The sequence below is a fragment of the Abrus precatorius genome, unplaced genomic scaffold, assembly GCF_003935025.1.
Source record: "Abrus precatorius isolate BTA unplaced genomic scaffold, Abrus_2018 Scaffold2, whole genome shotgun sequence".
Classification (NCBI taxonomy): domain Eukaryota; kingdom Viridiplantae; phylum Streptophyta; class Magnoliopsida; order Fabales; family Fabaceae; genus Abrus; species Abrus precatorius.
The window spans coordinates 519,654-536,544 of NW_020874362.1; the positions used below are offsets into that span (position 1 = coordinate 519,654).

The following is a 16,891-nucleotide window of genomic DNA, read 5'->3' on the forward strand; positions in this document are numbered from 1 at the left end:
CTGAAAATAAATAATACTTTTTGAAAATTTATTTTTAAAAGGGAAAAAAATAAAAATTTGTAGTTAAAAATAATTTTTTGAAGAAAAGAATTTATTTATTAACATAAGTTTTATTTTTATCCTCCTTTAAAAAAAATAAAATTAAAAATAAAAACAGAAACAAAAAGCTCTTAGTCTTAGTTTATGAATATGGAATACAATTGTTAACACAACTTTTTAAAATATCAAATCATTACCGGTAAATCCATATTCGTCTCTTTTCCTTGTGTGCGACTGTTTTCCAAATGCCAAGTGACATTTAGCTTGCAGCAGTTATGATAGCTCTATCATCCTTCCATTCTGCAAGCTGTTGAGGTGCCATCGACCTAGTGAAAGACGAACAAACTCTATCCTATCCAATGTTATTTTCAATTCAACTCTCTCTGATTTTTTACTCAAATATCAATGAGGCTCAGCTATGGTTATTAGGGAAGATTTTCTTTTCTTTTTCCCTGTTTTCCTTTCCATATTTTTAGAGATGCAAAATGCATTATGAGCTCATTCACCGAACAAGTGAAAAATGCAGGCAGAGTCTAAATACTAAAGAGAAGGAACTTCGCTTTGATGATATTTAAAAAGTGATCATTATTGCTTCGATAATAGGATCCGGGTTACATACGAAGAATAGCAAATGATTTACACAAATAAAAGCCTAGGTCATTCTAAATTTTTAATCTGACCCTGTGAAAACAAAAAAAACTTGATAGCACAATGGCCAACTAAACAACAACAATACATGGCTCATCAAAATTAGAAAAAAAGAAGTAGGATCAGAAGTAGAAGCTCAATACAATTATTCTATTTGAATTATCACTCTGCAGCAGTAACCTCATTGTGATTGCTTTCACCATTGGTTTCTGGCAAAGTTCCCAAATCCATGCGAGATTCTTTAACATCGTGAGTGATTGAAGGATCAGAGCTTCCTTGATCATTCCACTTAGAGTTGTGATTATCTCCATCAGAGTGTGCAGATCCATTCTCATTTTGTGACTCCGTTGATTCATCTTGAGCACCCCCTTCATTTTCTCTTATCTTACTCTGACCAGTGGTCTCATTCTCACCCTGTCCTGCATCAGCATTATTATTTGATGATGTATCTCTCTCTTCAGAATAGGATGAATCAGAAGCATTGTTTTTTGTATCATGATTTGCATTCCCATTGTCACTGGCATTTTCATTGCTGTTTGAGTTCTCTGGGTTTGAGGATCCCTCTTTGTTTTGTTCAAATAAAGCATCGGAGGTTTTGACCTGGCTAGAATCTTTGTTGTCATTATCACTTCCATCACTGTTTGTGTCGCTTTGAATAGAGTTTACATTCTCATCCTGCAGAGAGTCGGTATTATTTTGTGTGCGCAAGGATTCATCTTTCTTTTGGTCAGAGGAAGTATCAGAGGAAGTGAGTTGAACCTCATGACTAGCATCTTTGCTGTCAACTGTATTGTATGATGAAACATTTTCTTGCGTTTCTTCTTGGTTGTTGGGCTTTTCATTCTGTACCGAATTACTCGTGGTGTCCTTGTATTCACCATTATTTACATTGCTATCATGGGTTTCAGCCTCCTCCCCAGTGGTATCAGAGTTAGAATATTCTGTTTTTGGCATTGTATTCTTCATGCTCGAGTCCTCCACCTTGGACTCTTCATTTTCTGAAGCTTCATTCTGCTTTTCAGTTGTATGAGATGTTGTGTCATTCTTATTCTGCAAAGATGATGAATCTAGAGTTTCTACATCATCCTTTGCGGGGTTATTCTGCTCTTGCTGCTGCCCATCTGACTCTGATGTGGAATCATTCTCTGTTTGTGCCAGATTTTCAGGATCATTTCCTTGGCTGTTTGTTGTGACAGTAGAATCGGTCAATTCAGTAGTTTCAGTACCATTTTTCTGAGACTCCAACTCCAAGTCACTCTTTTCATTTTGATCAAATTGTTCTGCTGTCTTAGAACTTTCATCCGAGGTGTCTTGCGATTTATGGTCTACAGCACTAGAGGCATTATCTCCTGAATAATTTTCCTCTCTATGCTCTTCCTCATTTTTCCCCCCATCCTGAACCTGATTTTCAGATGAAATCTCTTCCTGAATCTTGTCATGCTCTTCTCTCTCTGATTCTGTTTGATTGCTTTCATCTATTGTTTCTTTACTATCTTGCTCACGATTTTCCTCCTCATTGTCTTTCACTTCAGTTTTGGTCCGGTTTACCTCTTCACTCTCCTTATCTTTAGCATCTGTGTCGCTTATCTCTTCATTTTCTTGCTGACTCTTTTCATCTCTAATTTCTCCAGTTTCTTTGTCTTCCTCTTCACTTTTTTTCTCCTCAATCTCCTTCACTGTACTGTCACCCTCCTTGTTGTCCATATTGTTATTCTCTTCATCAAATTTCTCACTATGCTGTTCACCTTCCATGTCTGTCCTAGCATTTTCAGAATTTTCTTCAGTTTCTTGGTCTACCAAATCTTGCCTATGCTCTGAATTGTCTTCATTGTTATTTTGCTCATGCTTTGGGACCTCATCTTCCACACCATTAACATCCTCCAGTTTGTTTTGCTCTTCATGCTTGCTTTCTTGTTCATCATCCTCCTCCTCCTTGTACCTTGCATCTACAACAGAAGTTTTCTCCAAGTGAGGATGGAGGTCCTTCCTCCCAAACTTGACAACCTCATTGCTGGCTTTTGTGCTTTGTTGGTAGGATGATTTCTTCTCATTAGAGTGTCTGATTTGGTAAACCAGCCAGATACAAACGCCAAGCAGAAGAAATATTTGTAGAGCATGCTTCACTTTGAAGCCTTTGGATCTTTGACTCCTCCGTGGAGATAACCTGAACATGCTGAAAATTCCTCAGCCTACAAATTTTTTCTTCTTTCCTAGATACCTGCATGAGGATTGATTTTATCAAGGACTCACAAAATCACAAATAGCTACTCAAAATAACTGATGAGGAACAGAACAACGGAGGAAAAAAAACTGCAAATTTAAGATCCACATATAATATTAGATAACTGAAGGGGTTGATCTATATATTGCTCATATGATAACCAAATATCATTTTATCAGTTAAACTAGTAATATTAAATTATCCAAGGTTTATAAAATACCAGGTCACACATCTGCAACTCATTCATCAATAAATCATAAAATACCTTCATTTTTACAAGTAGAAGATTATACATACATATCCTAATTTCGAATTAATAGCAGAACAAGATATAAAAAGCAAAACAGCACATGGATATCCGATAGCCATATCCAGATCAACAAAATGAACATGTGTGTGGCCATAAAAAAGAATAAAATAAAATAAATGCTGATGGCACATTCATTCACACATCCACACAGATCTATACAAGCTTAAAACAACATAACTGAGTTAGCAGTTCCATCTGCACCAAAGTTGAAGAAGATTCCCATATAACATTGCAATCACAATTACATACATACCTGAAAAGAACTGAGCCTGCAGATACTCAGTATTCAACAAAGACGTATCCTTTTTCTGGGATGGGGACAGCGCAGCATGCCCTTCCTCTCCAATGAGAATTAGAGGAATGAATAAGAGATAACAAAAACTGGGTTTTGAAGTTTTTCTCTCAGTGTCATGCTTCTGGATCTGATCCCTTCCCTGGAACGCGAATGCAATATATAGAAAAACAGATTTAAGAATTGTTTTTACTAAAATTCTCACTTATTTATAGCAAGTAAACAAACGACGGATCTGAAACACAAATTATATATATATATGTCAATTTATTTAACTGTTTTCTCACTCAAAGTTAAAAACTTAAAATCGAGTCTAAAACGACACTTTCTTTGGAAAATAAATAAAGAGCACCGTCATCGTAAAGGAGGAAAAACCACGAGCACAGTGGATTTCCTTGCTGGATCCAAACGCGACACGTGGCATTCTACGAATCTTAACCGTTGAGGATGTCGGTTACCAAAAAAGAACAAGAACACATTATCTTAACTATTATCTTTACAAAAAAAATAAAAATAAAAAATTTACATCTTTGCAATTTGCGAAACATGAAGCTCCAAGGGGTGTTATGCTCTCTGTGCATCATTATAGGTTAGCATGGTGAGGCAGCAGCATCCGCTGTTTTAAAGTTTTAATTTACGTTAGTGTCCTCAATAAAATGCACCTATGGCCTCAGTAACCCTCAGTAATCAGCTGAAAATTGTGCTTTATCAGATGCTTATATTGATTTTGACAAATATAATTTTTATTTATATATATATATATATATAAAGATATTCTTACATCTAATTTAAAATTTTTATTTAATTAAATTTAAGTTAAATAAAAAATTTAGGTTAGATGTAAAATTTTTTACACGACTATAAGAAAATCCTTCTTACATGTATATATATTATTTGTTATATCTTGAGACTTGAATAAAGGAGAATTAGACAATGACGATGTAGTAAAATATTACTAAATGCACGTCTGAATGTTAGTTAAGTTATTGTAAAATCATTTATTTAATTATCACGTGATTTTGTAAAATATATTGATATTTAGGTATTTTATTACAATTAATTTTATCTTATGCTTAAACTAATATGATAAATTATAGTTTCTATGTTGAGTTAAAATTTTTATTTGCATTTTGTTATAAATTTATTTTAAAAATTTAAAAAAACATAAATTACGTTATTTTAAACTCATTTTTAAATAAAATTAATTATACACAATCAAGTTAATTTAAATTCAAGTTTACAAACACTTAGTCGAACACACTGTAACTTCTTTCTGCTGAGGATCTTAATTTTTTTTCAGAATGCAAGCTTTCTTGTTCTCTGTTTCCGCAGTGCTGTTCCACAGGTTCTGGCTGCCACCTTCATGAAGTAATTGAGAAATATATAAGAATTATTTTGGTCGTCCTAATTACAAGAAATATATATTTATATTTTAAATATATTAATTATTAATTTTTTATATCTTTATTTTATTGTGTGATTTGTATTAATATATAAGTTATTAGTTTAGTCATTTAATGTTATGAATATTTTTATATAAAATATAAATTTATAATTATTTTTTTGTTGATCTTAATTATTTTTTTAATGAAATGTACCACAAAACGGTATTATAATTTCTTTTTAATATGAAGAAAAAGAAGGCAAGTATAAGATAAGATGGTTAATATGATAGAAATAAATAAATATTTAAATTTTTATTTTAGGGATGTATGAATGTTTAGAGAGAATAAAACTTAGATATAATTTTTTCAAAAGTAATATTGATATATTTATAATAAAAATTAGAGCTTACCTTTAATAACTTGCCTAATAATAATTGATATTTAAAATAATCGTAAGTTATTAAGATAAAATTCTAATATTACTTGAAATATAATACTAAAATTACATAAGCAAATTGCAAGTTGCAACTAAGTTTTTTCTATGAAAAAGTATATATGTAAAATGTTATAGAAGATAAAAATAAAGACAAAATTTAAGTGTAATATTTTAAATATATTTTATGATATTTTTCTAATTAAAATTAAAATCTTACGTTTATAACTAATATTAACCTTTAAAGTAACATTTTCATTATATTTAAAGCATAATTTTAATTAGAGAGGCCATAAAAAATATTGAATTTAAATTTTATTTTACAAGTAACAATATCATTTATTTAAGAATTATTAATCTACTATCATAATACTTGACGTGGAACATTTTACGAATTCAACTTTGAATCACTAACATCTACACATGGACAGATAGATACCTAGATTCCATAGCTTACACTAAACAAAGCTTTCGACTTCTCAATTAAACCATATTGCTAAGCTTTCACAAGGTATTTTGAGTTCTTCCATTTGCTTTAGCATTGTTGACTTGCTTGAAATTTGATACTTATTTGTTCCTTCTCTTTATTGATAAAATTGGCAAATGCTAATCAATAACTTGTGGGCAGAAATTAGAAAATAAAATTTTATAAAAAGATATTTTTAATATATTTTTCATGTAATTTTTAAAGCATCTCAACATTATTTTTAACACAAAAAATAATTTACTTTTATTCTCTTAACCAATTTTCTAAATACACAGATTAACAAAGTACTATAAGATTTCTAACATATTTGGTTCCGCATTTGAGTGATTGTAGAACCATCTTTAATTAATTCTATGTTTATAGATATTTTGACATGTTTTCAAACAGAATTAACTCCCTTCTTGTTCTTCGGGCGCAATGTTTCTCTCTGAGTTGCATCCTCTATTTCTTTGATATGTCCTGGACTTGTCCCTCATACCCACCACAGTGGTACGTTAGAAGTTAGGACTATAACGCTGATTGGGCTAGTTGGAGGCTACAGTTCTTAGTATTTTATGCTTGGGGCCCAAAATCGATCCGGGGCAATATAGATATTCAATTTTTTAGGCTTGGGCATTATACCAAAAAGAAAGATATTCAATTCTTTTGAGAAGTTTTTTCTTAGTGTGGATAATATGAAAGTGCAAATTGTGATGCGAACACGATGATTTTATGGTAGTGTTCTACTGTCACTGTTAACTTATCTGAGAACTAACACAGATAAAGACATATATTAGCTGTTAAGAATCTAAGTTCAGTTTGTGTCGATCCCAGAAAATTTTTGGTAGTATGTCTTAGAATTTTAGCCTTTATCTTTTTTTCCTTAGAATATGTTTGGAAGTTAAGTTTTCAAAGAAAAGAAAGAGCACAAATATTTTTTTAAAATTTAAAAGATATAATATTTATTAAAGTAAATAAAAGATTAATACATTAAATTTATACTAATTTATCATTTTATGCCATTTATTTTATAAAAACATAGAATTAAAGAATATTGATTAAAATAAAAAAAAACTTGTTCTGCCCTCTCTTTTCCTCCGAAAGTTCCAAACACACCTGATCAGCTTTTAGTTTTTACTTATCCTGGGTTTACAAGTCAAGCTAGGACCATAATAAACAGATTAGGGAAGCTTGCAAAACATGGTGATTTTTGCCATGACATAATTTTCCCAGACTAACACAGCTTGCAAAACAGTGTTTTTTTTTTTTTAATCTCACTCGCAGAACAATGATTGAGGCTGACACTGTAGACATCTTGTATCTGTGGCTTATATTTCGCTTAAAATTTTACCCTGGTGAGGTTAGAAGGTGCACCATTTGTTACGAGGTAGCTAGTCATGAATTTTCTTCAACTTTTCCCCCTCCCAATAAAGCAAGGGAGCAATAATTTCTAGCTTTTCTTGAATCACTTTCTCCCACACCTTTCTTCAACTCTGCATGTCCTAAAATTAGCAACCTGGCTTGGGTTGCTATGTGCATCCTCTAAGCTTTTCACTATGACATTGAATGTCTTTCTATCTTGTATTGTTATTATTTTTCCTTTAAACATAGGTAAACACATTAATATTTTAACATGTTCAAAAAAATCCTTCTTTACCAATTATCTATATGCTAGGTATAAAAAAAATTCCCAAGTTAGTAAATAGGATATTAAAGAAAATAACGGAAAAATCTGTGGTAAGGGAAAGCCCATTGGGTACTGGGTAAAGTGGTGTTGGCATTTGGCAGATACAATTGCCAACAGAGGCTTTAGGCCCAAGAGTGGCCAAAATGCATAAAAATGAATAGGGAAGAGGGTGGCGAAAACGCCTGACAAAGGCGTTATACAATCATGTGGCTTTATCACTGAGTGATGCTTCAGGTTCATGAGGCCCATCAGCATCAGATTGGAACTAGAGGATGACTTGTTTTGTGATGTGCAGTGCAGTTTTTCGAAGCCACAGGGATGGGGCAACCTCAAAACCGTGTTGCTGATATTTACAGCACAAAAAAACTTGAAGTAAAAGGCATGAGAGAAAAAGAATCAGAATCCCTTTTTCTTGATGTGGTCCCTCTTCTTCAGCTTTTCAGTGGAGTCTGTCTTGACCTTTGCACCAACATTCTCTTTTATCTTTTTGAGTCTAGGAAGGATACTATTACATACCATCTTCATGGGGGCTCCCATTTCTCATTGCCTCACGTGACTTCTGCCACCCACTGTACTCTCATATTCTTCTTCCCCTTGTTTGATCCATGATATTCACTTAGTGACCCTACATTAAGGTTATTAACTTTGAGTGTTACAATTCAAGGATAACAGAATATGTTTTTTTATTTCTATATTCACTTTTAACGTAAAGGCTCTGTTCTTTCCCAAGTCATTTTCACCTAGTTTGTAATGATTTTCCAGGCAAATTCTAATAAGCTAGGACACCTATTAAGGAATCAAAGTGAAAAAAGTAGTTTAAAAATGTTATTAATGCACGTCCTTTTATAATTTTTAATGTAGTCTAATGTAATTTTAATATTTTATTTTTTATTTCCTTAGCAGTAATGTAAGAGTATCGGTTAACAAAACTCATACATTCATGACGATTTTATCATGATTCTTTGAATGGTTTGCTTCCTTTTTGTCAAATTGTTAGTCTTTTATGTGGTCCTTAGTTGTCTAATCATCAACGATGAAAATTTAAACAAATATCGATTATACATGAAATGTGGCAGTGAAATTTTTTTAAATAATCCACCAACATGTCATGTGCTGTAATAAATTAATTTAGTTTATTTCAAGTTGCTGGTGTCACTCGAACCATACCTATTTATAGTTACTGAAATGTAGCATTTAGCATTGACCTGTGTCGAAGTTGCTTTTTCATTAAGTTACGCTCACAGAAAGGAAGCTATGCTACACAGGGTTCTGATTTACTTCATGACAAATGAAGTTTTCAATATTAATACTGCTGTTGATCATATTTGTGCAAAAGGAAAAAGTGTCTGCATAAATCAATCAGTTCCGATATCAATTTGCACTATACAACCAATTATTGCGAGGGATACTCATAAAATAAGACTAGAAATTACCCAAAAGGTTTGAACCACAATTTTTACTATGAAAAGAATTATTCACGTTTGCCTCCCTCATTTTGAAGGCCATACACTATTTAGAGGGTTCTTTGTTTAAGTTTTGGGGCGGAAAAGAAAAGCTTTTACAATATGCCTTTTAATGTTTTGTGGCTACTATCTTTGATCATGAGAAAATCACTGAAATTATTTTCAGCTTTCCCTTTAAATAATATTGGAAAAAAAACAGGTCTGATCCACATTAAGTTGAGTTGGCAAGTGCACTAGCCTAAAAGTATTATAATTAATTATCATAGTTAAAAAAATGATAACTTTCAAGTTTATCTAAATTTATTTTAAAATAAATAAAACTACATTTTAATTATTAATTACTTAAATTTTTTAATATAATTTAATTAATCAATAAATAATTTAAATTATTTTTAAACTGTAATATATAATTAAGTGAAGGAAAAGATCAACGAATTAACCAAATAAATTGCAGCATGCATAACACTTGAATGAATTCCCATTCTATTATCTATAGATTGTGAACATCAGTAACTTCAATACTAATTTTATAAAAATTTCTACTTAATTTTTTTGCCTTACAAAATAATATTTTTTAAGTTTTAAATACAAAATATTAATAAAATAAATAAAAATAATTAAATAAATTATTTTTGTAAAATTTAAAATTAAAGTAAGAATTTTATAAAATTGAGGATTAAAATGATAAAAATTTACAATTTTAGTGACTAAAATAAAGATTTAAGATGTGTTCAAAAAAAATAACGAATAACATAAAAATAAATTTTTATAATTTATTTTAATAAATTTTGTAATATAACTTATCAAAAGAAATTCTCTGACTTATTTTAAATATATTTATCATCATTATTATCAGTAAACTTTAGTATTAAGAAAATTATTAAATAGGCACTTAGGTTAGATTAAAAATTTATTCATTTTTTTAAGGACAACACTCTAAACTATAAATCTAATTATTAATTTTCTTGATAAAGCCGAAATAAAAAATCAACATTAAGGATAATAACTTAACATTTAATTTCACTGTTTTACGATGAAACCTAACACGAATTGATTGGCGGAGCTGTTATTATTCCTATTTAAAAGAAAAGAAAGAAAGCGAATTTCGTACATAAGGCATTGTATAACTACTCTTGTTTAGTCTTCTCTACACAAGATTTTCAATCTGTCATTCCGTATGGTATCGTAGTATCCCATCCACTTTTTCATCATTTTTATTTTTATAATGTATACTTAATAATAAATATTAAATAATAATAATAACTTTTTTTATTAAAAATCATAAATTTGAATATTATTAATATATTAAATTTATAATTTTTAATAAGAATTTATAATGTATTTTTAAACACTTACTATTTTTTTTTAATTTTCATTTAAAGTCAAACATTTATAGTTAAGGGAGCCCGACCTATTCAATCGTTTCAACACCAAAATCGTGAGGACAAGATGGAAGCTATAGTTCATACAGTTGATGCAACGATACGATCAACGATCAACGATCAACGGCATAGAAGACAAGATGGTAACTATATTACATCACCTGACTCGTTATCGATTAGTCATTTTTGAGTGGTAGAAATCTCAGAACTTGGGTTTAGTTCCAATAATAAGCATCATTAATAACGTACACACAAGGTTCACTAGCACGTTATTGGAAAAGCTGCAGCCAATGTCTAATACCATTGGAAAAATTTAACTGTGAATATCACTAGTCTTAGGTTGCTTTGAGGAGATCCTCTGTTTCCTTTCAGTGATCAGTGATCAGGTGCCTGAAGTCTATAAGCCAGCCTATGTTGCTATATCACCATGCCTTAAATAGCTTCGACGTGTTACGCACCTCACAGAATAGTGTCAATGGTCCCATTGCATTGGTTAAAACATTTACAGCTTAATCATTTTCTACCCACCAAAATTGTTACATAGCATCCAGGAAAAAAAATTGCTTCGCAACTTTTTTTTGTGTGTTGGAGGGGGGAGGGGATCAATTTATATAAATATTTAAAAAATAAACTTGTGGCCTATAAATATTTCATGTAAAAATTTCTTCAAGGTAGTGAGGGTCCACAAGGTAAATACATTATCCGTTCTATTTCAACGGCATGTGACAGTGTAGATGAACAAACTAAATGGAAGCAACTCAGACAACTGATAACAAGTAATCAATCTCTTTCACGTTTGGGAAGGATGTATAAAAGACGAAAATCAAGAGGACAATCAAAGGTTAGCAAGTCAATTTTTTATTTGTTGCTTCCTCTGATTGCACATTGCAGGGGGTGGCTGCAATCAGAAAGTACTGACAGCAAAATTTCTCAATCAGAAACACAAAACTAAAAACAAGAGAGTACTGCAGGGCATGGCATTGTATTTTCAAAAATTAAGTGTACTGATACTAGATTTTAACCTCATGGTCATGCCATGCATTATATGATAGTCTGTATGGATGCGTTGAAAGAAAACAGAAAAATATACGAACAACGAAGAAAATTTTCTTTTACATAGAATTTGAAAATTTTATACCCCGAAATATAATTTTTTTTAAAAAATTTATCAAAAATTAGAACTCAAAAATCGCTATATGAATAAAAATTAGTTAAATTAAAAAATTTTCATTCATAAAATGAACTAATTTTATATACAAATTCTAATGACGATTTTAAAATTTTTATTTTTCTGTAATTCTTTCAAAAATTTAGTATATAACATTTTCAAATTTCACATAAAACAACCAAACAATGATATTTTTTTTTTGCTTTTATATAAAAAAGTTAATTAAATTTAAAATTTTCTCTCTCTATTTTCTTGGTGCTTGGGCCATGTTAGTGAATCCTTTTTAAATTTCAATTTATAACGATCTCTTGTATTAAATTTTCCTTTTATTCTAAAGCAGAATGCTAGTAGCAGACTTCTCATCACTTCTCTGTTGATAGTTTCCGAGGATGTTAGCGGCATTAATGTTTTTGTTCACCTATATTATTTTATATTCAAACAAAGAAATGAAAATGAGAGAAATCATCACTCTTCTCCATTTGCATTTCAAGAGTACCCAAAATGTTAGAAATATTGAACAACATAAAGCAACCATGTTGATCTATGCAGGTTGATAAAATAAATTATGACTCATAATTTCCGAAAACAACTATTCGAAAGAGTCAAAGCTGCCGTCGATCGATTTAATGATTAGAACAGAAGCAAAAGCAGTAAAATAGCACACTGCGAGCTGCATGTTGGATGTAAGGTACAACATACATTAGATGAAAGCTTGTTCCTCACAGTGAGGACAACAGTAGGAAAGAAAAAGAAGAAAGAATCACTTAATAGTGTATATCCATGTACAGAATTGACAAATTGGTATCCTTGATTATGTAAAAATAACTAAATTGTGGTAAATCGGATTAAGGGTTGAAAATGAGGTTCCCACATTTGCACTTCCAACTCATGGGTTTGTAGTTGGAATTTCCATCTACCCTGGCATAAGCAATTGTAGAGAACTTGGGTGAGTTTATCTTTCCCTTCTGGGCTTGGGGGTTTGTAGGTACCTGAATAGCCTCACAGTGTCCGCATGATCTACACCTTCTCTCACATTTTGGTGGCCTTGAACCTATTTGTGACCTCAGGATAGTTTTATCCTCAACTATTGTCTGCACAAACCATCATAATTCCATGTAAAAATTTGTGTTCTCTTGTCTATCTTAAGCAAATCAAAAGAGAAAGGAACACATACTATTACAAAGAAGCCAAATTTTACCTGGTCAAAATCGTTTTGTTTTTGAGTCTTTCTACCTGTTAGAACATAGAGAAGAATATCAACGTTAGCTCTAGTTTGTTTCTACTTAAGTAGCAGCTGGCAGCTTTAAAAATTGCTCATTTACCTTCAACAACAAGCCCCTTTTGGATCCAGCTTGAAATAATCAGAAACAAAAGAGAAATGCAAATGAAGCCAAGCCTTTGACCATAAATGACACGGTGGTCCAACCCCATTTTAATGAGAACACTAGGGGAAGAATGAAACTTTTGCAAGTGTGGGAAGGTGATGGATGAGAGAGAAGTCTAAAGAATATGAAATTTTGGTTCCAATGGGGAAAGAAGAGAGAGGAGGATAAGACTAGAGATAATACAAATAGGATTTAGTAACTGAAGAAATAGACGAAATGGGATGTAGCAAACATGAGTAGTAACTGAATGATACCATAACAACTAGCAAGTAATATTTTGCTAGGATTTGTTTATATTGTTGAAGTGATGGAACATGGAAAGACAAATGAGAAAAATGCAGAGGTGCAAGAAAAGAAGGAGCCCCGAAAAGGGAAACACTTCTCCTTCGGTTGGCGAGCCCCTACTCATACAACAAACCAAGATTATATAATAATTGTTCTAAAGAAGAAGGATCAGAACCCTGAGAACCGCAAGTAGATGACATGAAAGACAAACAAGACCAGAAACAGCAAAACGCCACAATTTTCACCAGATATGAGGGACAAGTTCCCACTAAAGGACATGCATTTACAGCTGTGGATTTTGGGTTCTTCGTTTCTTATATATACATGCACACACTAACATTAGTAATATAAATATAGTTTTTGGTACATCGTTATTTTTTTTTACTTGGGTTATAATATATAGTGGGAATGGGGTGTTGTACACTTTTTTTGGGTTTCTTGTAGTATGCAATCGTTGCAGTCCCACCTTATCACGGCACATATCCTTCTCTCTCTTTCTCTGTCTGACAAAGTTATTGAACATACATAACTTAATCTATTGCTCATTACTGCGGTATTATATTTTCAATCTACAATTATGCTATCACATGAGATAATGACAATCACACTTCTATTTTTGGTTGGTGTTTGGTAAATCTGATAGTATGATCTAAGGTTCACTTTTCAGGTATGCGTCCCCCGTGTTGTGTTCATATAGTCATACCTTGAGACTGAATAACATGGCACAGTCGCAAACCCATGTTTACATTACACCTTTCCCTCACTTGTATTTTCTTTTGTCATTTTGTCCATTTTTGGTGAATGAAGGAAAATTGACAGAAAATTACATATGCACATAAAGTTATTGTTCTTAATCATATTTTTATTTTGAAAAGATATCCAACATACAAAAAATAAAATAAAATGAGGAGCTATATGTGATAAGTGGCAAAAGAAAAAATAAAATTCAGTATGTGAGAAATGTGAGTTTATTCAAGAGTGCTTGCCAATGGTGCCATATTTTCTGAGTCATGTTCTGAAACTAGAACTAGGCTTGCAACCTATGATGAACTAATTAAGTCTCAAAATTTGGAACATATTTAAGTGAAAAATAAATAGAGAAATTTAGCTTACTTGAAAAACTGTATTGGGGCCTCAGAAGCTAGATGGGTCCTCTGATATTAGGAAGTTACCCATCACTTTTCTTTTAGTGATAAAATTACTACAAGTGTTTGACAACGCAAAGTTAATATATGTTTTGGCAGCTAATGGAAGATGGAAAATTAGTGGAGTCAGGAAGGGACAATGGCCTCATATCATGTCCCAATTGTGAAAGTTCAATAGTAAAGCAAATAAATCCATGGCAACAGAATAATCTTCTTGGCGTGGATTTATTTATTTTACTGTTGAATAAGGTCACAATTGAGACATGCTATGAGGCCCTCATACCTTCCTGACTCTACTAATTTTCCATCTTTCATTACATGCCAAAAAGTATATGAATGTTGCATTATCATACACTTGGAACAATTTCGTCAGTTAAAAAATAAAAGACGTTTGATTGATACATCTTATTTCATTGATGGGATTTTTATCACTTCTCCTGTTTAGTGACTTGTTTTGTTATACATTGCTGTACTATAAATATATGAAATCATTTATTCGTACAGCATATTTTATAATTATTTTTTCTTGCACATATTAATCATCTTACCTTGCTCATTCTCTCTCTCTCTCGTTTTTATAATCATTCTCTTTGCTATATTATTTTTAATTTAAATTTTTGTACCAATACAATTTCTCTTATTCACGTGCCAAATCTATCAATGAATAATGTCCAAATGCTGTGCTAAAATAATAAGCACGTGAACTTCTAGCGACAGGTCATGCCATAGGAAACTCGATAGCAGTAGCTCTCAATTACTTAACATCAAATGCAACTAGCAAAACCAGCAAGCAACCAAATAAACAAACTCATTTTACATTTTGAAGCAATAAATTTAATTAGCTAATTTTTTTTCCTAATTACTAAGCTGATTTTTACAAAATTATTTAATACATGTTTTGGTTTCACATTTATGGATATGAATCCACAATTACTTTAATGTTATTGGTCGTCGAATTTACTAGTACTTGTAGTTGTTAGATATATGTTAAAAGAGATTTAGATTCTCTCCTTTGAGCGCAAAGTAGACGTCTAATTTTAATTTCTATCGATACTAAAACTTACTTCTTTTGAGTTTGCCGGAAACACAGCTGTAGCCATAAATGCATCACTCTCATAAAGTAGACCCTCCCCAAACATATCAACTTAGCATCTGCCGAAAAATTAAAATAAAAAATTCGAACGGTCCATTCGTGTGGTGCCACAATCATTCATACTTTTGTGTTGGCCATGGGCACAAACCCCTTCCTTATTACGCACAAACTCTCTCGTTCATCCCTAAAAATTATAAAGCAATTACAAACTCTCAACCAATTCCACTTCAATCACTTCACTTTTATTCGATGTTTAATTCCATTCAAACGAATGTGCCGCAAATTTTTAGCTCACTCTACCCACCTCCAATCATTCTCAACTAAGAACAACAGAATGACGGTGGTCGAAGGACTCAGAAAACAATGAGCGCATGGAGCTAATTCCAGGGTTACCAAAGAAAATCCAAATCTATGCCTTAGTCATAGAACAGATCAATAACACACCCTTCTTCTGTCGTCTCCAAGAACACGCTCTCTCTATAGAAGTTTAAGTAAGTTTAAGTAAAATTTATTTAAGTTCAATTTTACTGAAATTTGGGGTGCAGTTTAAAGATTCGTTTAAATGAATCTAAAGTTGTTTAAACAAAATAAAACTAGACATCTAAATCACACTTTTACAGGAGAGAATCTGGATATTGTTAAAAGCTTTATACTCAAGTTTAAATATATAAACATAATTTGAAATTTGTGCCAAAATATTTAATAGTTTGATGATATAATTAATTTTGTTTCTAAACTTACAAATGAGTCATGATAAATGCTATGTTGCGTGAATACGAGTACGGTAGCGGTACCTGATACGGATACAAGATAAGCATTTTCTAAAAAAATAAGATATGAGTAAGTAGATTAAAAAAATAAAAATATATATAAAATAAAAGCACACAAATTTTAATATATCATATATTATATAACATAAAAGAAGCATATGTACACAAAGATAATAAAACATTTTACAATATAAAATTACAATATTTAAATCGTTTGATATAACAATACTAAAGCATAATTAAGAAAATTAAATTTTAATAGTGTCAATCTTATTATTTTCTTCTCTATCACCAGTAAAAATAATCGCCTCTAAATTTGATTTATCAAGAGAAAGACTAGTAATTTCAAGAATTCTGACACATTCAAGTAGATCTCATTCATCTCCCACCAATATCTCACATTCTAGTCTCACCCTTAGTATAATTCTTACTTTTTTTTTTTTAGAGAAAATAAAGATTTGTGTGTACAAATACTAAGTCTTTAACTCTTCTAGGATTAAGCCAATTTCTTTTCAAAGAGTGGATAATGGAATAAATGCTCCAATTTCTTTCACAACAATAAGAAGAACATGGTTGTGAAAGAAGCTTCAAGACAATGAACTTAAATTTGAAAATTGCAACTTCATACATAACCCACCATTCTTTTGATTTTATGTTTCACCTATCTTGCAAAGAATTAAATTGGCCAAGCTTTTCAAAAGCACTTGAGAGTTTAACAA

The 16,891-nt window shown here is 31.3% G+C and overlaps 2 protein-coding genes across 2 annotated transcripts; both read right to left on the reverse strand.

Annotated features, from left to right (window-relative positions):
- Positions 1-603: 603 nt before the first annotated feature.
- Positions 604-3,726, reverse strand: LOC113858560 (uncharacterized protein DDB_G0290685). Its single transcript, XM_027491252.1, has 2 exons — positions 3,472-3,726; positions 604-2,905 (listed from the first exon to the last, which is right to left on the reverse strand). The coding sequence occupies exon 2, from the start codon at positions 2,857-2,859 to the stop codon at positions 850-852; it is 2,010 nt and encodes a 669-aa protein (XP_027347053.1). The 5' UTR covers positions 2,860-2,905; positions 3,472-3,726; the 3' UTR covers positions 604-849.
- Positions 3,727-12,339: 8,613 nt separating this feature from the next.
- Positions 12,340-12,925, reverse strand: LOC113860165 (EPIDERMAL PATTERNING FACTOR-like protein 2). Its single transcript, XM_027492832.1, has 3 exons — positions 12,817-12,925; positions 12,693-12,727; positions 12,340-12,585 (listed from the first exon to the last, which is right to left on the reverse strand). Exons 1-3 carry the CDS (start codon positions 12,923-12,925, stop codon positions 12,340-12,342), a joined length of 390 nt encoding a protein of 129 aa, XP_027348633.1.
- Between the last annotated feature and the right edge of the window lie 3,966 nt (positions 12,926-16,891).